General features: G+C 48.5%; 2 protein-coding genes across 2 annotated transcripts; one reads left to right on the top strand and one right to left on the bottom strand.

Annotated features, from left to right (window-relative positions):
• The first annotated feature begins 437 nt into the window (after positions 1 to 437).
• Positions 438 to 5538, top strand: LOC119341279. Its single transcript, XM_037613159.1, has 5 exons — positions 438 to 993; positions 2551 to 2637; positions 3168 to 3230; positions 3330 to 3389; positions 5086 to 5538. The coding sequence occupies exons 1-5, from the start codon at positions 616 to 618 to the stop codon at positions 5260 to 5262; spliced, it is 765 nt and encodes a 254-aa protein (XP_037469056.1). The 5' UTR covers positions 438 to 615; the 3' UTR covers positions 5263 to 5538.
• A 4618-nt stretch (positions 5539 to 10156) lies between these two features.
• LOC119341239 lies at positions 10157 to 15346 on the bottom strand. Its single transcript, XM_037613111.1, has 5 exons — positions 14819 to 15346; positions 13170 to 13256; positions 12537 to 12599; positions 12330 to 12389; positions 10157 to 10661 (listed from the first exon to the last, which is right to left on the bottom strand). The coding sequence occupies exons 1-5, from the start codon at positions 15206 to 15208 to the stop codon at positions 10500 to 10502; spliced, it is 762 nt and encodes a 253-aa protein (XP_037469008.1). The 5' UTR covers positions 15209 to 15346; the 3' UTR covers positions 10157 to 10499.
• Positions 15347 to 21241: the final 5895 nt, after the last annotated feature.

Below are 21241 nucleotides of genomic sequence, written 5' to 3'. Positions count from 1 at the left end.
GCCGCCGCCGGAAACCCTAGCGCGGTGATGAAGCTTGATGTGTCTTTCATGTCTTGAACTTTTAGTTTGCATTTGAACTTGGTTGGATGAACTTGTGGGCATAATTTTGATGAACTTGTGGGCATGAACTTTTATTCATCAACTTGTTTGTGTCAAATTTTACATGTTCATTTTTGTTTAAAATATCCATATATGCAAAATGCCCGGCGAGTCGCGCGCGCTGTATTTTTGCGCTCTGCTGGAACGGCGCGCGTGCGTGCTGCATTATGGTGCGGCTGCTGGAGCCAGCGCAGGCGGGCGCGCAAAACCAGCCGCAGCGCACGCGCTAAAAGGTTTTTTGCGCGCGGCGCTATAGCGCGACTGTTGGAGATGCTCTGAGGGAGGAGCGGAGTGGGGTGAGCCCGACGGCCATTCCGCGCTTCTAATTATTCCGGCCATTTAAAAGCTGTGCCACGGCGTGGCGTTGGTTGGCCTCCGCTCCACTCCACGCACGCCCCTCTCATTTCCAGTCCACCTTCCAACCCATCGCCCTGCCTACCTTCTCCCTCTCTCTCTCTCTCGTCCACGCCTCCGGTCGTTCCCCTTCCTCCCTCTGCCTGACACTCACCGGCCGCCATGACGGAGGAGGCCGAGGCGGCCGGCATCATCTGCTCGCTCCGCGCGGCCGACCTCGCCGGGTGGACGCCGCCCTGGAAGGCGAGCGCGCCGGCGTCGTCCGAAGCCACGGCGAAGGAGGAGACGGCCTGGCCGGCGGTGGCGCGGGGGAAGCGGACGCGGGCGTCGCGCTCCGGCTCCGCGGCCAGCAAGAACAAGGGGAGATGGGCCCGGGGCAGCCCCGCGTCCCCGCTCGACTACAGCGGCGGGTCCGGGTCCGGCGCGTCCACCAGCGGCGGCGAGGACGGCGCCTTCTGCTCGCCGCCGGCGGCGGCGGTCGCCCTCGCGCGCGGGCACGCCGGCCCAACCACCGCCACCCCAGCTTCTTCATCAGCCAAGGTACCTAGACGAGCGCGCGCGTCCCCATCTGCAGTTGCTGGTTTCTTCTTCCCCTCCAACCAGTCTGTCGGTCTCCTTTCTCGTGGTTGGCTGCCTGCCTGCTTTGCGTGCTTTCCGTTCGTTCGGTACAGCGCCTGCTCCTGCTAATGGGACGGACGAAACTACCCCTCCACCGTGTCACCACCGAGACAGAGAGGATGAGCGACGGTGGATGACTTCGCGATGAAACATCGCTTTTCCTCTGGCCTCACCGCACCGCGCCCGCTTTTTGTTGGCACGACCTTTTCTCACATCTCATCCTTTTCTCCGTTCCCTTTTCTCGCATGTTTTCTTCGGTCCAACTCCAGATACCCCGCTTATGGTTCCACAGATCCATCGTCTTCCCACCGAAACAGTCCAATTCACGGGCGTCAGCTCTGAATGTCAAACCACGCCCGCCTACTTAATTTGCACTAGAAATACATGTCAATGGCTTCTGATTTTCAACAAAAAAAGGCTTCTGATTTCTTTTTATCGCCATGGCCATTCCACTCCATGGTACTAGTACGTGTCGCGTGCTTGCCTGCAACACTCATCCTGCTCCTTCCGTGGCAATTCACAGCGGTTGGTGGTGTGGGGATCCGCCTCCTGACCACGAGCTACGGCTGCGGCTTTCACGCCTTTCCCCAAACTACAGACCTTCGTGGGGGGCGGTGTGGTCATTTCGGCCGGCCCTTATCCTTGCGTGCGTTTGGATTTTCTCCTCGCGCTGCGGTGGCAGTGGCACCGCCCGTGGGGCCGGGCCTACCCGCCATGCAGTTGGGAATCGGTGTCAACGTAGACGTTTGGATTACGTGGCCGCCGCCGATTGGCTCGACCTTGTGCCCGGGCATGGCCGTGCCGCCGGACACGGAGGCGGGGACGAGGGTGGTAGATACGGCGTGTCGTGGCCACTCGACTCCCGCCACGTGTGCCGCTAGTGCCGGTCCCGCACGCCAGCAGCACCCACGACGCCTTTCGGTTGGTGACGCACACGGCACACCACCGCTTTCCCAAACCGTACTTACATGGCCTCGCGCAGGCCCCACATGTCATTGTCCCCGTCCAAGAGAAACCATTTTTCTATCTGTATATTCATTTGTTTATTTATTACAAACACCAAGTGTGTAGATAGGATGGCAGATGAGCAGGTGGTCGTTGGTGTACACGCACTGCCGATGCACCGATTCATCAAAAGCTCAAAACCGTAATGCGTTTCACGTGATTTGGTGCGTACAAATGCATGCATGCATGCGCCGGGCCGGTGCATTGTTGTTGGGTAGTTAGTTCGGCCGGCCGGCCCATCAGTCTCATCATCGTCATCATCATCAACATCATCATTCCTTCCATGCCTTCAACCGGTTTCCTTTTTTATTTTTGATAATAAAGAACATGTGTCTCCCTGCTGTTGCTTTCTTTGCGGGTCGTTGGTTGGTTCCGCTCTCGCTTTCTTCCTACCAGCACCAGCAGCATATCCTAGGCTCCTAGCTAACAACTGATCTTGTAATTGCTCATCCCCTCCTGCTGCTGCTGCTGCAGGTTGGTCCTGCCGGAGGAGCACGGCGCCCGTCGATCATGCCCGTCCCGCCGGCCCGCACTGCCGGCCAGAGGTCGCGGAAGAAGATGGTAAGCTTGAAACTCAGCTCTCTATCTTACGTTGAAAGCATGTTTAGATAGGCGGGCATTTTTCAGCATTTGAATGTATTTTTTTTTAGACTTTTACAAGTCAGGTTTGCATCTTTTTCGTATACCGCATCAGCAGTTGGCCACAGTCCACGCAGACGGAGTCGGTCGTAGGAGAAGTGAGGCTGTTCAAATGGCTGGCATTCTTTATTGTTTTTTAGTAGTAGCTTGGCCTGGTGGAATAAAGCGGGTGGTGCAACCAGTAGCTGCCATTGGAATCGAAGGTGGAGAGAGAGAGTGCTTGGCGTCCAAAGGACCAGAAAGGCAACAAAGCTGCCTGCCTCGGCCTGCCCAAAAAGATCCTCGCCTCATCAACGCCGGATGGTCTTGCCGGTCCGGTCCTGTCCTGTCCCAGCTCATGACCGATCGCATCAGATTGCCCATAAAGAAATGACGAAGGAGAAAAATAGATTAGCATCTGCCCTTTTTGGCTTGCTTGATCAAGCCTGAACTTGTGCTGTGATTTGCTGCAGAGGCTCCCGGAAGTGAAGCAGCTGGTGCTGTCCCTGTCGGCGGAGAACGTTGGCCTTCGCCGGGTAATTAACCTTTTCATGAATTTCACATTCTACAAATTCTGTCGCCAATTTCACACGAATTTGCATCTAAATTCTTATTATCCGCTTTCCGTTGAACAGGAGATGGAGACGCTGCTGAGGGCCTGCACGGCGCTGTCCAATGAGAACGGCAGACTAGAGGTGAGTGCCACGCCTTCACGCGCACTACCAATCTTAACTTCTCCGTAGCAGCATTAGCATAGATAGATGCTTCCAGGTTGGGCGGGACGTACTCCGCCCGAGTGGCGAGTGCGCAATCATAAGCACTCACAAAGAAAGAGAGAAAAATCGGTTCGGGGCCTCCACTTGCATGGTTGCTAGAGCAGCCTTAAAGCGCAAGCGAATGAATGAAACGATGGCAAAAGAAGAAGAAAATACGGACCGTCCGGAGCCTCCCAGCGGGGCACCACTGGGTGGGTCCTGGCTTAATCTCTTTGTGCTGTGGTTCCTAGTAGTAGTACGATTTTTTGGGTTTCATTGAGGAGTGTGGCTTTGATTTGATGGTCGCATCGCATCCCTCTCAACCACCGTTCTTGTTGCTGTTTGTCCTTGGGGAAGAAAACTGAGTGCGACCCGTGCCGTCCGGATAAGCTTTAGGCAGGCAGGTTTAGACGTGGGTTTCCGTCGTCGTCTTGGCCTTTCTGGTGGTGTCGCTGTACATGGGCCCGGCGGGGTAAGGGTCTGTTTGGTTCTAATAAGTCACCCGACTTATAAGTCAGATGACTTAAAACCAGTGACTTATAAGTTACGCCTATTTGGTTGTCACCTGATTTATAAGTCACCTGACACACCTTTCCACACCAATCAACATCATGCAGGTGGTGGGACCAACACAAAAGAGGATGATTTATAAGTTTTAAGTTGGTGTGGAGCAACTTATGACTTATAAGTTGGGGTGACTTATAAGTAGGGTCTGTTCGGTAAAATAAGTCATTTTTTTCACTTTTCAACTTATTTGAAACCAAATAGGCCCTAAGAATGATGTGCCTACGTACTACTCCCTCCGTTTCAAATTACTCGTCGTGGTAGCAGAGAGTTGGAGCCTGCTTGTGGCAGCTGATCGCTGCTCGAGATATCTGAATGTTTGCCAAAAGACAAGATGTCTGAACTGAGCACATGTCCATTATCTCTCAAAAAACGGAAGCTCCGATCACCTTGGCCCATGGTTCGATACTTGAGTGGGTGTACTGTAGGTAGTTCAATACCACTATTGGGTCTACTGTATGTGCAAATGGATGCACAGTACAGGAGTAGTAGGTTGAAGTAGAAAAGGTCTTGCTCCGTGCTCATTGGCCGTACGTACGCTGTCAAGAAGAGAATCCTTTGCGATAAAGAATGCCATGTTGCCGCCGATCCTACCTGCAACAAGTAACTGGATCTGGGCGCACCTGCCCGGCCGGGCACGACGATCCCGTGACCTTGTTTAATGCAGCCCTGCCGCAGTTACTACTTATAAATCTATAATCGTAGTGGTGTACGTACCATCGTCGTCTCAGCCACCCAGGTCTCCTCTGTCAGCTCCGGCCAAATTCTAGTGTCGTACTACTGCTAGCAATTCGCTGTGTGTGGCCGTGTGCCGTGTACAGTGTCACCACACACGTAGACGTAGGTGAACAAGTTGCACTGTGGTGGCAATATATTTAGGCTGGCCCAACCCACTGAAATGGTCCCTGCTTGTGTTTGCTTTGTCCGTGCTCTCCTGCTTGTGTAACTATTGATTGGTAGATGACGCTTTTGGTCAATAGTGGTTTTATCCGGGTTCGGTTTGTTACCTGAATTTCAAGCGCTGGCTGTGTGTGAAGCCTGTACTGACTTTTCCTTCTGACCAATTTTGCAGACAAGGTTTGAGCATTCTTCCTCCTCGAACAAGCGGAAGATGGTAGGGTCCGAAGAGGCGGAGCGGCGACAAAGGAAGCCGCAGCAAGCCGGTGGCGGCTTTGCGCTCCCCGACCTCAACTTTCCGGCGCAGGATGTCGCCGACGCACCAGCAGCGGCTCCCTCACGGCCAACCTGACAAGTTTATTAACCGTGTATAGGGAAGAAAGCTGGAGGAGCGATCTCTTACCGTGCCTGGCGTGCTACCAGGGAACGAGAGGAGCCCGCCGGTCTCATTACCTTAGCTGATAAACTTTTTCTTTTTCTTTTGTTTAGTTCTGAGTTTTACCGCTCGCTTCTTCTTCTTCTTCTTTACCAATGTAGCTCAAGTTTCAGGCGTGCTACTTGGTTCCTGTAACCAAACAAACAAACAAACACAATGCGTTGGGGAAATTGTCGATGCTCTCTTGTTGAATCTGCCGAGCGGCGCTCAAGTGCCAGTGCCACACATGAAGTCCCACTCTGAGTCCATTAAATCTTCTCAGAAAAGACTTGTGTACATCACATAAACGTGACAATGTGCTCTTCAAGTGGTAAGTAAAACTCAAGGTTACAAATCCCTGCATATGCGGATACATTAATCAAGTACAGTGCAAACTCAAGTCACGTAGCTCAAACCATGCACAAATGTGGAGAAATGGCAAGGTCTTATATTTAGGAACGGATGGGCCTAGATCTTGATCACAGGGGTGTCATTCTTCTCGTAGAACTATAAAGCAATGCACAAAGTTATTTTTATTATACTCCCTCTGTTCCGTAACCTAGTGCATATAGATTTTTTGGAAGTCCAAAATATTAGCCAGGTTTATAAAGAAAACTATTTATATCTACAATAAAAAAATATAATATGAAACTACGTCTTATGATGAATCTATTGATATATGTTTGGCATTCTAGATGTAAATATTGTTCTCCATAAGCTTGATAAAAGTTAGTGAGGTTTGACTTAAAAAAAATTATATTCAGAACTTTATGGAACGGAGGAAGTATATTATTCAATGGAGTTTGACAAAACAAACACATGGAATCAACCCAAAGCCATCTTCCTGGCGATCTATATCACTACACCTATTAGTGAGATCAACGCATTGACCTTGCCAGGCAAAACTATCGTCGATGCCTGACAATGCCAGCACTATGCACGTGTTTATCAGCACACGTCCAACGTCGAGACCCCCCTGCGTCACGCTGTCGAGACCCGCCGATGAGGTAGATACCACACTGCACCACCTCTTGGCTCCTCTAGCGAGCACCTGCTCCATAGCAATGCCCCAGGAGGGAGAACGACACTGAAGGTTCCATCATTATCCGATCAGGGAGACCCACATCTACGGTTTCTCTCGGAGCAGCCCGAGCGAGGTGACGCCTATAGGTGCCCTCGGATAGCATATTTGGGCTAGGTCACCACCACCGCAAACACCCAACACACCCCCACCACCAGACAAAGCCTACAGGAACATATCATGTTGCGCTAGCTGTCTCAACCCTATGGCGTGGCCCGTCGACTCTAGCTAGCCCGCACCGGATCCACGCGTGTGTTGGGGAATGTAGTAGGAAACAAAAAAAATGCCCTACGATCAAGATCCCGCATAACTATGAAGATGCATATAGAGGTTAGATCGGATCATTACCAACTTTGAGTTGCAACAGAAGAAGAGTTGGTGTAGATCGTTGATCAAATCCCTTGTACTGTTCACGAACGATCCCTCGAACTGAAGATTGAAAGCACGACTTCTCTATGGGCTGCACGTGTACGGGCTTCACGATCTGGGGGCGCTTTGTCGTTCAGAGCTTGACGTCGCTAGAGAACTAGAGGTGGGATGAAGAGAACCACAAAGGGTTTCTCTATGATGAGAACTAAGAGAAATCAATCTAGATCATAGAACTAGAGGAACTACAGAGAAGGGGGGCCCGAAACAAAAGGGACTTGTGTATCTAGGGCACGCACCCCCTTTGAGTATATATAAGTGGAGGGAGAGGGGGAGGCCGGCTTGGAGGGGGCTCCCCCTCAAGCTGGCCTAGAGGAGGAGTCCTCCAACTCCAATCTCCCCACATAGCTTGTCCAACAAGCCCTGGTGGAGGGGGTGCCTCCACCAATGGTGTCGATAAGGCCCATTAGCTATTCCCTCAAATGCTTTTATTACTGCAATTAGCACAATGATTCTAAATAAATTCTAGGGGTCTCCCAATAAATATTGCAGCCCTTTACAATTTGTCTTAAGTCCCTGATAACAATTTTCGCCTATATATCATTCCCCGGTACTCCCCGGAACATTTTCAATAACCCCGAAACACTTCCAATTTCTCTCAAACTATTACTTTTATTCCCAAAACTATTCCGGTAATATTTTCTCATAAACCAAAATTCCCCAAACTAATCCACTAGAAGTTAATAAACTGTAATTCCCATAGGCGCGTGACCCTGTAGGTTCGGTGAAATATGGACATGAACAAAACTTTCTTTCGTTCAGTGATCAACAACATAACCGTGGACATCCATGTTGACCCCTATACTCACATATATGACATTCGAGTGAAACTTCGATTATCATACGATATTCCCTTTGCTTTGTGACACTTCACAAAGCCCGAGGTGCGATATATCGGTATCCCGACCCCAACAAATCATCGGGCGTGCCTATCAGGTGTCAGCACATCGGCCTGGATACTGTCGGACATGGTTTTGGAGGTGCGTGTGTTGGCTTCCCCATCACATATGACCTACTTGGGGCTCCAAATCACGTTAGGCCAAACCAAGGAGAGTCCATCGGCAGTTCTTCTTCTATCATATCAAGGCCAAGCTTGTAGGTTGGAAGGGAACGTTAAACAATCATGTTATGCAGTGTGCACTTGCGCACTCTGTCATTGGGGCCATCCCTATCTTTGATCTGGCAGCCATCCGCTCTCCCGCGGGCTTCTTCAAGGATATATACAAAATATACCAAAAATTTCTTTGGAATCCAGAGGAAAAGCCGAATGACGTCAAATGCAAGACTAGGTAGAGCTCTGTCTGCTCACTGGTTGACCTAGGCGGCCTCGACATCCATGACATTGACAAGTTCGAGTGCGCCCTAAGGCGGAGATGGCTATGAATTAGCCTGGCAGGCTCCTCAGGGTCCATGGGTGTGCTCTAAACTACCGTGTGATTAGCAGGACATAGATCTCTTTGCGGCGGCTACGTCGGTTACAATTGGCAATAGGAGATTCGTTGCTTCTGGGAGTTCACCTAAATCCGTGCTCCCACGGGCTTGTTCAAGGATATATAAAAAATATGTAGAAAATTTCTTTGGGCTCAAGAGCAAAAGTTGACCGATGGCAAATGTAAGGTTAGGTGGATCTTCGTCTGCTCACTAGTTAACCTAGGCGGCCTCGACATCCATGACATCGACAAGTTCGAGTGCGCCCTAAGGTTGAGATGGCTATGACTTAGCCTGGCAAGCTCCTTAAGGTCCATGGGTGGGCTCTGAACTACTGCGTGATCAGCAGGACAGAGATCTCTTTGCGGCGCTACGCCGGTGACAATTGGCAATGGGGAAATTGGTTGCTTCTGGGATTCCAGCTAGCTCTACACCCCCGCGGGCTTCTTCAAGGATATATACAAAACATGCAGAAAATTTCTTTGGCCTTAAGAGGAAACGCTGACCGACGACAATCGCAAGGTTAGATGGTGCTCCGCCTACTCACTAGTTGACCTAGGCGGCCTTGACATCCATGACTTGACAATTTCGAGTGCGCCCTAAGGCTGAGATGGCTATGACTTAGCCTAGCAGGCTCCTCGGGATCCATGGGTGGGCTGCGAACTACTGTGTGATCAGCACGACAAAGATCTCTTTGCATGGGCTACGTCGGTGACAATTGGCAATGGGGAGATTGGTTGCTTCTCGGAGTCCTTCTAGCTCCGCGCCTCCGAGCTGCGGCTTATTGCACCGGCGAGGTATGGTCACTCAAGTGGAAATTGAAGATCGGTTAAGGATGCATTGTTGAAAAACAAGTGGCTCGGGGATATTAGATACAACAACCTGGCTAACGAGATGCTGGCGGATTTCCTGCGGCTGTGGGCCTTGCCTTGATCATCTGCGTCCACCTTACGGCTCGAGGTGCTAGACAAGATCATTTGGAAGCTCTCCAGCTCGGGCTCCTATAGCGCGGCCTCTGCATACCGGATGTAGGTTTTAGGAAGAACGTGATCAAGTTTTCGAACTTTGTTCTGGAAGGCCTGGGTGCCTCCTCGCTGGTAATTCTTCATTTGGCTTGCGCTGCAAGACATGATATGATGTGCTGATCGAATCATCGGTACACCTTCTCTAGCATTGCCCCGTCGCGTTGGAAGCGGAAGCACTAAACAAAATCGCTGGATTAAAAATATTTATGTATACTTTTTGAGATGAAAATGGAGTGGAAACTTTCCACTTTTCTGGAGGAAAATGGAAACGGGGAAGAAATATGAAAACACAAACGGAAATTTGCAAACCGAAAATGGAAATAAATTTTTTTATATGTGGAAACGGAAACAAAACAAAAACGGAACGATATTTTCCGGTAAACAAGCAAGGAAACAGAACTTTCCGTTTCTGTGAATATGGAATTTTTTTTTAGTATAGGCCTATGGCCACTTTGTAGCCCAACCATCAAACAACACATCATGACACACTAAGTAGAATGGATGATTTAAGGCCCAACTTCTACAACCACGTACGTATTCAACTAGGCAATGTATGTAATTGTCCAATACTACTACAATACTATGCTAAGTTGCTTATATAATCATATTATTTCGTAGCCATGGTAAGATTTCATTAAATTTGTTTGTTTTTGTTTTTATTTCTCTATGACTCAAGGGTTTCTTATGTTCCGGTCAATGTCCACTTCTGTTTCCGTACCCGGTCTATATTCCCTTCATGTCTGTTTTTGATAATATGTGTTTCTGTATTCATTTCCGGGGTTTTTGTTTCCGCTTCCGCTGCTGCAAAAAAGTACGATAAAAATGTGATACCACCTAGTTCTGTTCGTTTCCGCTCCGTTTTCATCCCTCGTTGAACATATGCCCTTAGCCCTGTCTTTTTCATCTTAAAAAGTGCTAAACATTTCATCTTCCTCTGTAATCCTGTTGGGTGATTTACCCGCTTTTTTATCGGAGATCGCACCCTTGCGATTACCCTGTAAACTGTGCTCGCTACCTATCTTAATACAAAGCCAGCGTTGCTGGCAGTTAAAAAAAACTCTCAAAGCTAAACAAAAGAAGAAGAAAAAATAGATAAGGTAACATGGCCGGTTCCTCTGCCTGCCTGCCAGCAGGCACGATCAGAGATCAGGCCTTCCAGCCCCAGATTCAGCTTCTTCCTCTATACACTGTTAATGAACTTGTCAGGTAAGCCGTCAGGGAGCCGCTGGTGCATCGGCGACATCCTGCGCCGGAAAGTTGAGGTCAGGGAGCACGAAGCCGCCTCCGGCTTGCTGTGGCTTCCATTGCCGCTGCTCCCCCCCTTCTGATTCGGCCCTCTTCCGCTTGCTTGACGAAGAAGAATTTTCTAGCCTTGTCTGTAAAATTGTTCAGAAGGAAAAATGTTAATGCAAGCTTCACACAATATTACAGCGTTCCAAACTTTCAGTTCATCTAGCAAACCAACGCCCGGATGAACAGCGACAGACCGGGCTCTGAAATCTAGAGGGAAATTCAGAAAAGGGTTGTGGCCAAGTCCGGATTGCAGCGTTTTATTCATTCTGCGGCATTAATTAACTGGGCAAGGGAGAGGCACGGTGTACCAATAAGTGGTTAGTGGTTACATTAGCAGGGGTCAGGACGTGGATGTTCGCCATGAGAGCACTGACCGGACCTAGGTAGCTACTATAGCATGCAACCCCGTTCGTGCGACGATGCCATCCTAGACAAGAGGAGAGCACGGACAAAGCAAATCAAGCAGGGACCATTCATTCGGTTGGCCAGGCCTAAATATATTGCCACTACACTGCAGCTTGTTCGTTCAGCCATGCGTGTGGTGCCACACTAGAGGTCACCCGGGGCAGCCGTGGCTGACGAGGAGGGTGGTACGTACACCATGCCCCATGGATTATAGTAAGTGCGGCAGCTCTGCTGCAGGGCATTAAAGAAGGGCACGGGATCGTCGTGCCCGCCCCGCCCGGGCAGGTGCGCACAGATCCATTTGCTTGTCTTCTTTATCCCAAAGGATTTTGGACAGCATATGTACGACCAGTGAACACCAAGCGAGACCTCTTCTTCCACCTACTACAGTACTGTGCATCCACTTGCGCATACAGCACACCCAAGCAGTACAGTAACATTGAACTGCCTAGGGTACACACACTCAAGTACCGAACCAACCATGGGGCAAAGGGGATCAGAGCTTCCAATTCGAGATACTAAATGGCATGTGTTCAGTTCAGAAAGTAACAGATAACGGAGCAGGAATTCCGTCTAGCGGCATCGATCGATCAGGCCTTTCAACTATCAGCACATTCTAACCCAAACGGGACGGACCATGGACAGCGACACCACCCCAAGACGACGACGAAAATCCACGTCTTATAACCTGCCTAAAGCTTATCCGGACGGCACCGGTCGCAGTCAGTTTTTCCCGAGGACAACAGCAACGGTGGTTGAGAGGGATGCGACCATCGAATCAAAACCAAAATCGTGCTACGAACCACAGCACAGAGAGATTAAGGCAGGACCCACCCAGTGGTGTGGTGCCCCGCTGGGAGGCTCAGGGCGGTCTTTTTTTTCCCCCTTCTTATTCTTTTGCCATCGATTCACTCACGCGCTTGTGCTTTAAGGCTGCTCTACCATGCAATGCAAGTGGAGGCGCCCAAGCTATTTACATATCTTTGTTTCTTTGTGCCTATGATTGCGCACTCGGCGGAGTACATCCCACCCAAGCTGGAAGCATCTATCTATCTATGCTACGCAATGGACAGGGCAGGAGAAGTTAAGGCCCAGTTCTTTTGCCAGAATCTGGGGATTCTTCCAGAATCCGCCCCCTACCCAGCTTCTGCCAGAATCTTTGAGCCCCATTTGTGTTACAATCCTGTCTAATTAGACCCTAACTAGATAGGATTGTAAAACAAATGGCGCTTAAAGATTCTGGAAGAAGCTGGGTAAGGGTTGGATTCTGGGAGAATCCCCAGATTCTGTCAAAAGAACTGGGCTTAAGAGTGGTGTGATAGTGCGCGTGAGGGCGTGGCACTCACCTCTAGTCTGCCGTTCTCCTCGGACAGCGCCGTGCAGGCCCTCTGCAGGGACTCCATCTCCTGTTCGAACCAAGGGGATCGATATAATAAGGACAATACGAAAATAAATTTGCATGAAATTAGCTACATAATTATTGTTTTTGTAAGAAAAATCCAATAGAAAATGGAAGAAAGAACAAATTGGTGGTGCCTGGTTAATTTAATTACCTGGCGAAGGCCGACGTTCTCTGCCGACAGGGACAGCACCAACTGCTTCACCTCCGGGAGCCGCTGCAACAAATCACAGCACAAGTTCAGGCCACATCAATCAGGCACGCCAAAAGAGGCAGATGCTAATCTATTTTTTCTCGTTTATTTATAATACTACTGGAAAATCTGATGCAATCGATCGTGAGTTGGGACAGGACACGGGACAGGACCGGACCGACCATCCGGCGTTGATGAGGTGAGGATCTTTTTGGGCAGGAGAGGCACGCAGCTTTGTTGCCTTTCCTGTCCTTTGGACGCCAAGCACTCTCTCTCCATCTTCGATCCAATGGCAGCAAGTGGTTGCACCACCCGCTTTATCCCACCAGGCTAAGCTACTATACTAAAAACCAATTAATAATGCCAGCCATTTGAACAGCTTCACTTCTCCTACGTCTGCGTGGACTGTGGCCAGCTGCTGACGCGGTTTAGGAATAGGAATAGGATGGAAACCAGACTAGTAGTAAAAGTCTAAAACTTCATTCAAATGCTCAAAAATGCCTGCCTTGCTATCTAAACATGCCTGTGTACTTCCGCACTACGGCCAGCCAAACTTGCTTTCAACGTAAGATAGAGAGCGAGTGTGAAACTTACCATCTTCTTCCGCGACCTCTGGCCGGCGGTGCGGGGCGGCGGCACCGGCATGATCAACGGGCGTCGTGCTCCTCCGGCAGATCCCACCTGCAGCAGCACAAGATGAGCAATTGCAAGATCAGTTGTTGGGTAGGATATGCCGCTGGTAGGAATAGAATGAAGAAAGCGAGAGTGGAACCAACCAACCAACGACCACCGGAACGAAAGCAACAGCAGGAGGGACACACGTTCTTTATATTCAAAAAAAAAAGCTAGGTGAAGGCATGGAAGGAATGATGTTGATGATGATGAGACGGATGAGCCGGCCGGCCAAACTAACTCCCCACCAACAATGCACCGGCCCGGCGCATGCATGCATTGTAGTACTCGATCGCTCCATTAGCCAAATCACGTGAAACGCACTACGGTTTTGTGCTTTTGAATCTGTCGATCGGCACACCAGCGACCACCTGCTCATCTGTCATCCTATCTACACACTTGGAGTTTTTAATTAAACTAATATATAGAAAAATGTTTCCTCTTCGACGGGGACAATGACACGCGGGGCCCTTTGCGGGAGATGGGCCGGCCCAGTTGATCGCTCCCTATGCGATTGCTCGACTGCTTGAATAGGATTTTTCCTTTGCGGGGCTAGTGTACCGCGTGCGTCACCAACCGAAAGGTGTTGTGTTTGCTGCTGGCATTCTGGGCCAGCGCTAATGGACACGTGGCGGGAGGCAAGTGGAGGCGACACGCAGTATCTACCGCCGTCGCCCCCGCCTCCGTGTCCGTCCGGCGGCACGGCCATACCCATAGCCATAGGCAGCGCGCGACCCGGGCAAGAGGTCGAGCTAATCGGCGGCCGCCACGTGGATCCCTCCGACCACCGCGCGCCGGTTCGACGCCGAGAAGTCCCAACTGCATGGCCGGTAGGGCCCGGCCCCACGGGCGGTGCCACTGACACCGCGCCGCGAGGAGAAAAATCCAAGCGCACGCAAGGATAAGGGCCGGCCGAAATGACCACATCGCCACCAACCGCTGTGAATTGCGTCTCCTCGAACACGGAAGGAGGAGTGCTGCAGTCAAGCACGCGACACGTAGAAGTACCGTGGAATTGAACGGAATGGCCATGGCGATGCGGACACTATCCACCCACACGACAGTACCGTGATAAAAAAAATCAGAAGCCATTGACATGTACTAGTAGTAGCAGTGCGAATTTAGTAGGGGGCGTTGTGGTTTGACATTCAGAGCTGACGCCCGTGAATTGGACTGTTTCGATGCGAGGACGAGGGATCTGTGGGACAAGATGCGAGGACGAGTTTGGACCGAAGAAAACATGCGAGAAAAGGGAACGGAGAAAAGGATGAGATGTGAGAAAAGGTCGCGCGAACAAAAAGCGGGTGCGGTGCGGTGAGGAAAAGTGATGTTTCATCGCGCGAAGTCATCCACCGTTGCTCATCCTCTCTGTCTCGGTGGTGACACGGACACAGAGGAGGGGCAGTTTCGTCCGTCCCACCAGGCCCAGGCGCTGTACCGAACGAACGGAAAGCACGCAAAGCGGGCAGGCAGCCAACCACGAGAAAGGAGACCGACAGACAGGAGATGCATGGAGGGGAAGAAGAAACCAGTAACTGCAGATGGGGACGCGCGCGCGCTCGCCTACGTACCTTGGCCAAGGAGGAAGAAGCTGGGACAGCGGTGGGGGTGGCCTCGGCGTGTACGCGGGCGACGGCCTCCGGTGGCGAGCAGAAGGCGCCGTCCTCGCCGCCGCTGCTGGACGCGCCGCTGTAGTCGAGCGGAGACGCCGGGCTGCCGCGGGCCCACCTCCCCTTGTTGGCCTTGGAGCCGGAGCCCGACGGCGAGCGGCGGCGCGACGAACGCGTCCGCTTCCCCCGCGCCACCGCCGGCCAGGCCGCCTCCTCCTTCCCCGTGGCTTCGGACGACGGTGGCCCGCTCGCCTTCCAGGGCGGCGTCCACCCGGCGACGTCGGCCGCGCGGAGCGAGCAGATGATGCCCGCCGCCTCGGCCACAACACAGCCCTCGGCCTCCTCCGTCATGGCGCCCGGTGAGTGGCAAACAGAGGGAAGAAGGGGAACGACCGGAGGCGTGGACGAGAGAGAGAGAGGGAGAAGGTAGGCAGGGCGATGGGTGGGAAGGTGGACTGGAAATGAGAGGGGCGTGCGTGGAGTGGAACGGAGGCCAACCAACGCCACGGCGTGGCGTCCCTTTTAAATGGCCGGAATAATTAAAACCGCGGAATGGCCGTCGGCCCCACCCCACTCCACTCCTCTCTCCTGCGGCAGCTACGCTACGGGACGCGCCGCGCGGGCCGCCACGTCCTCCCCGTCCCCCGCGTGACTCTGGTGTCTAGACGACCGACGCCGCTTACCGGTGCGGTTCTTGAGGGTGGCCCGGGTGTCAGTGGCAGGACGGCGCAGCGTGTGGGGTGTGCTGGCTTTGACGCCGACCCGGTCCGACGACGACGTGGATGGGCGCCGACCGGAGACTGTGCAGGCGAGGGGATGACCGGTGACAACAAGGTGGGACCGTGGTGTCAGTGGGTTAGGAGACTCGAGGATCAAAGCGTAGGAGGCAAAACAGCAGCCAGCCCGGGTGTGCTTGGACTTGAAGCTTGGAGCAGGAGGTGCGGTGGTAGTGGTGGCCTTCCTTGTGGCGTGTGGTGCGCAGAGCGATTTTTTTTACGAGAATGAGTGAGATCTATTAATAAATTCACCAAAAGTATAAAGCACCTGGAAAATAATAAAAGATATTTGAGATTCCAAGACCGTTAAAAGACCTCTACAGTCGCCAGAACGAGCCGTTGTCGCCGCTCCTCTACTGGATCCGGCTTGACTTTGTCGATAACAACAGGAAAGTCTTCGTGCACGTGCCCGCCTCAGTGACTAGCGCCCTGGGGCCGCAGTCCTCAACATTGAATAGATCTGAAACATAGGACACCTAATCTTGCCATACGACGAGAAACCCTAAACTCACCGCCCCAAGGAGGACACTTCCCTTGATGCTTCACATTTGAAGCCTTCTTCTTCAATGGACAAGATCTCACATGGTGTCCAACATTCTTGCACTTGAAGCATGTAATGTTGGCCGGGTTCTTAACTTGATCTTGTCCCTTCTTATTATTTTTGGACTTCTTGTTTTTGGGGATGAGACCAAGTCCGCCCTTGTCATGAGGGGATTTTTGAACACTCAAGATAGCGTTGAGAGAGGGATTTCTTTCATGACATATTTCCAAGTCTTTTTTTTAAATTAGTGACTTGGGACTTGAGCTCTTTGTTTTCCTCTACAAGGTTAGTATCAACAAAAGTACTAGAAGAAGTAGAAGATGTCTAGATGAATTACTAGGACTAGCACATGTCAATAAAGCATTTTGAGTATAGATAGTGCTGATGTCCACATGAGGCTCACAAGATGTTACCTTAGTCACAATAGCCTCATGAGCTAACTTTGGCCTTTCATGGGAGGCTAGAAGGTCATCATGAGAGCCTGGGAGCTTTTCATGACTTTCTTCTAATTTCCCGTAATTGCTAGTTAGCAAAGCAAGTTGAGCCCTTAGCTCAACATTCTCCTTCAAGATAGATGCTTCATAAGAAGTAGAGTTAGTAGCACAAGCATCATTGATAATATGGGAGGAGCTAGAGGAAACTAGAGACTTCACATAAGTAGCTTGAAGTTTCTCATAAGACTTAGAGAGTTTGATGAGGTCTGCTTTGACATTCTTGTAGCCAATGTCAAGGTGCTCAAAATCCTCTTTAAGTTGATCATGAGAAACTTTAATCTCTTCTTTGGAAGATTCTAAATCTCTATGAGTTTCTAGAGCATCAAGAAGGTTACAATCAAGTTTTTCATTTTGTTCTTGCTCTTTGTGAAGTAAATCATTACACTTATTAAAGTGAGTAATAAGATCTTTAAACATCAAATAAGTGTTGTTATTTACCCCACGAAGAGAAATACCAATTTCAAATATTTCTTGACTCATGTCCCTATCACATTCATCATCACCCTCATCAATATCATTACTAAGAGTAAATGATACCTCGGTGTTACCTCTTGCCATGAGGCACATATAAACATTGGAGGTTGATGATGATTCTTTTGCAGAGGAAGATTCTTCATAAACAAGAGTAGGAGATTCATTTCCATCCTCTTGACGCTCATAGCATTTCCTCTCCAACATGGTGATTTCCTTCTTTGCTCTTCAGCAATTTCTCCATTAGTGTTGTGTGCACTAATTTCTCTTGTTTCCTCTACATGGTTAGTCAAATAACAACTAGAGGAAATAGAAGCATAGAGATCATGACAACAAGGAGTATCAAGCATATCATCATACAATGTATTCCAGGAATCTCTATATGACATGCGTGGACTATCAACACAAGAATGTATGTCATTTCTCCTAGATGTGTTCAAGTCCAAAGAAGCTACAACATTAGCATTTTATGCATGAAAGATCTTCAATGTTGAGCACATCATCATCATCATCACAAATGATATTTCCACTCACCATGTCATTACCATGGGACATGCCACATGATGGTGAGGCGGAAGAACTTGAAATGTCCAAGTACACAGAGGAAGAAGCAACATGGAGATCTTCATGATTTGAAGATGTGGAGACCTCCTTAATTGACTCCTCCGCAATATGATGAATATCAACAAGATTGGACCCACCATATATTTCTTAAAGTTTGGTCCACATCTCATGAGCCGTCACACAAGTCATAATTAACTCAAACACTTCGCACTACTAGGGAAAACCCTAGTAGTAGCGCTTGTTTTTAAGCTAGTAGTAGCGCTTGTGCAAGCGCTACCACTAAGGCGCTACAGCTAACTAGTAGCAGTAGCGCTGGATAGACGCGCTACTGCTATACCTAATTAGCAGTGGCGCTTTCCTATAGTAAGCGCTACTGATAGTACTAAGTAGCAATAGCGCTTCTTATGAAAAGCGTTGCTGCTAACTTTTCCTGTATTTTTAAAAATACAGCTTATTTTCATTGTGGTTTTATATCCAGTACTTTTATCATATGATTTTATGACCATGCTTAGTTATTATATATAACAGTGGGTGAAATGAACGTGGAGTAGATTCAAGTGGAGGCAACATGTGCTGCATATCGAAAGTACTACTAATCCAAACTTGATCTAGTTTGGATTAGTAGTACTTTCGATGTGCACCACGCGTTGCCTCCACTCGAATCTAATTCATGTTCATTTCACCTACTGATATATATATATATATATATATATATATATATATATATATATACACACACACACACATATATATATATATATCATAATAATAAATAACTCATCATTTGTATCATAATAACAAATCATACTCATCATCATTGATCATACAACTTCTACTCGATACCATCATCATAGTCATCTAACCAATCCTACTTAGTTGTTTTTAGCACATGATCATGAGTATTAGCTAGGACCTACTACCTTCTCCTAGGTATAACATAAAACAAGATAGCCCCTGACTCTCCATTATGGAGAATGGAGATTATCCTGTCTCTAATTATTGCCTTTCGCACAATCTTGCTTCCAAGAACCTCCTTACGATTGTCCATATATTTTTTTCCATTCTTTGATTACCATGTGTTCACCGGTTTTAGAAATCCGATATGGACAGGTGAGACTCGTAGGATGACTTGGTTGTATGTTCAAAACATCAAGGCGACCATTCTGATACATCAAATGAGGCACACCATCCATCGGGATTTTCTGTTGAAAAACATAGTAATAACTTCGTAGTTAGCAATGTAGTTCAGTTTTAGAAGTATGCAAAAGATGCACGGATGTCGTAATAGTAAAAAACTTACCAGGGTATCTCCATGGAAGTTATCATGGTCCAACACGTGCACTAGTGGCATGTATTGACCATAATGTGGAGGAGTTTGATAATAGGCATTGTAATTCTCAAGGTCAGTACAAAATACGACCAGATGATTTTTCTCCTGATAAGTTAACTCAGAGCCATCGGTGTAGTAGGTTATGTCTACCATCTTCCGCACATTCTTTGAAGAATGAAAATAAGCTATCAATGGAAATAAGCTATCAACTATTTTGAAATAAACAATATAAATTACTTAATAACTATGTTTGAGAAACTCACATAGCCGTAGAATTGGAAGTGTATCAGCAAGGACCCAAATGTCCAAATTGTCTACCTCAATGTCGGGATCACCAAGATCCATGGTGAAAAACATACCCTCTTGAAATTCATACATCTTGCAAAGTGCTTCCCAACCCGGGCAACCAAAATTGGATACGCTCTCAGAATTGTATAGATTTACCTCAAAATCCATACCATGATGGGTCCTTAGGTTAATTTTCTTTGTTTCATTCCTCTCATGATCTTCAAAACCCATCCTCTCCAAGACATAGCGTCTTGAATGTCATGGGATAAGCTAGTCGAATTGTAAAAGATGAAAATTACACGTTGAAGTAGTAGAAGTCGAGCTTAATTACGAAAAAAACACTTTGCGTCATAGTTTACCATTTCACAATCGAAGGCCTCCTCGAGCTTAATGCTGAAGCGCCGACCTTCTACCAAGTGAGGCCTATCGCAGAAACCCTGATTGTCGCCGCACCAGGAGCACTCCCCGGGACCTTCGTCCGACGACATTTCCTATGTTCATAATTCAAATATTAAACTTGTACAATTAAATATATGTACTACAAAAACTAAATTAGATCATTATTATTCATCATGGGTTGACTATCAGTCTGTCGAGTCTTTTCTTGAAAACTCTCAGCTCACATGGTGTATATATTCGGCCGTCGGTGATGGTAGCTCCTCCTTTCGTTCTTGAGTGCATTACACCAAATTGTCTAGCACACGAGAACAAAGGAGAAGCTACCCCCACGGCAACAGTCGGGATTCTTCGTCCTCTCATATATGGTGGACACTCTCCCTCACTGATTCCTCTCTGATATTTGCGACCATCGGTGATAGTCGTTACTCCTCCTTCCCCTAGTGCATAACAAAGGTCTAGCACAAGGAGAAGAAGGAGAAATGACCACCACGACAACAGTCGGGATTCTTCGTCCTCTCATATATGGTGGAGCCCCGACTGACTTAAAGTCAGCCCGAAATATCGTTTAATTATTTTTCTAGAAAATCCAGGCCACTCGATATTTCCTACATATTCTAGCACAAGTCATGCCAGACTTCACGGAAAAATCCGGCATGACCTTTGCTAAAAAAGGACATATCGAGCGCCTGAAATTTACCAGAATAGAAATTAATCAACACTCCGGCAAAACATAGGCCACTCGGAGGTGTAACCTGCAAACATAACCGACCACTTGGGCAAGCACATATCCTATTTGAGCAACACACGATATACATGTTTATATCTACATCACATGAGAATTCAAACTTGATGGAGTAGTTTTCCAATTTAAGCATTTTCAATAAGCAAAACCAAATCGTAAAATAAATTAGTATTCAAATTATCTACACCTAAATTCTATTAAGTACACCTAATTAAACCTACATTTTGAACATGATTCGATCATAACTAGGGTTCATACTAAAGTATTCTAAGATTAAACACCTAAAACACCTAAATTAAATTAACAACATGGGGTGGCTGGTCTCACCTCGATCGAGGTCGGAGGGGGTCGGTGACGGGGACGACGGCGGGGATGATGCAGGGGCTCCTTGATTTCTGCAAAAACAATATATAAACAAAAACATTATTATCGTCATCTTAGGACTTAGTGAAACTCCATAAGCTACATTTAATTATTCTATTCAAATTTACTTATAATTTCCTATTCTATTCAAATTTTCTAAAAAATTCCTATTCTATTTAAAAGACCTACATTTACTTATTTTTTCAATTTCATATTTTATTCTATTCAAATTTACTAAAAACAAAAACCTACATTTAACAAAAACTAAAACCTATTTACAGAAAGAGGGACGAGGAGTGTGTGATCGAAGGAGGCCAGGAGGAGGGGAAGGAGGAGGTGGAGAGAGCAGGAGGGGAGGAGGAGAGAGGAGGGAGGAGGAGGGAGGAGGAGGAGGAAGAGGGGACCACCGGAGAGGG

Source organism: Triticum dicoccoides, chromosome 7B (genome assembly GCF_002162155.2).
Source record: "Triticum dicoccoides isolate Atlit2015 ecotype Zavitan chromosome 7B, WEW_v2.0, whole genome shotgun sequence".
Classification (NCBI taxonomy): Eukaryota; Viridiplantae; Streptophyta; class Magnoliopsida; order Poales; family Poaceae; genus Triticum; species Triticum dicoccoides.
This window is presented reverse-complemented; position numbering and strand designations above follow the sequence as displayed.

Coding starts and splice junctions, on each gene's coding strand:
- LOC119341279 (XM_037613159.1), top strand. CDS start 616: ATGACGGAGGAGGCCGAGGCGGCCGGCATCATCTGCTCGCTCCGCGCG. Junction 2,638..3,167: donor AGAGGTCGCGGAAGAAGATG/GTAAGCTTGAAA, acceptor GATTTGCTGCAG/AGGCTCCCGGAAGTGAAGCA. Junction 3,231..3,329: donor AGAACGTTGGCCTTCGCCGG/GTAATTAACCTT, acceptor TCCGTTGAACAG/GAGATGGAGACGCTGCTGAG.
- LOC119341239 (XM_037613111.1), bottom strand. CDS start 15,208: ATGACGGAGGAGGCCGAGGGCTGTGTTGTGGCCGAGGCGGCGGGCATC. Junction 12,600..13,169: donor AGAGGTCGCGGAAGAAGATG/GTAAGTTTCACA, acceptor GATTTGTTGCAG/CGGCTCCCGGAGGTGAAGCA. Junction 12,390..12,536: donor AGAACGTCGGCCTTCGCCAG/GTAATTAAATTA, acceptor TGGTTCGAACAG/GAGATGGAGTCCCTGCAGAG.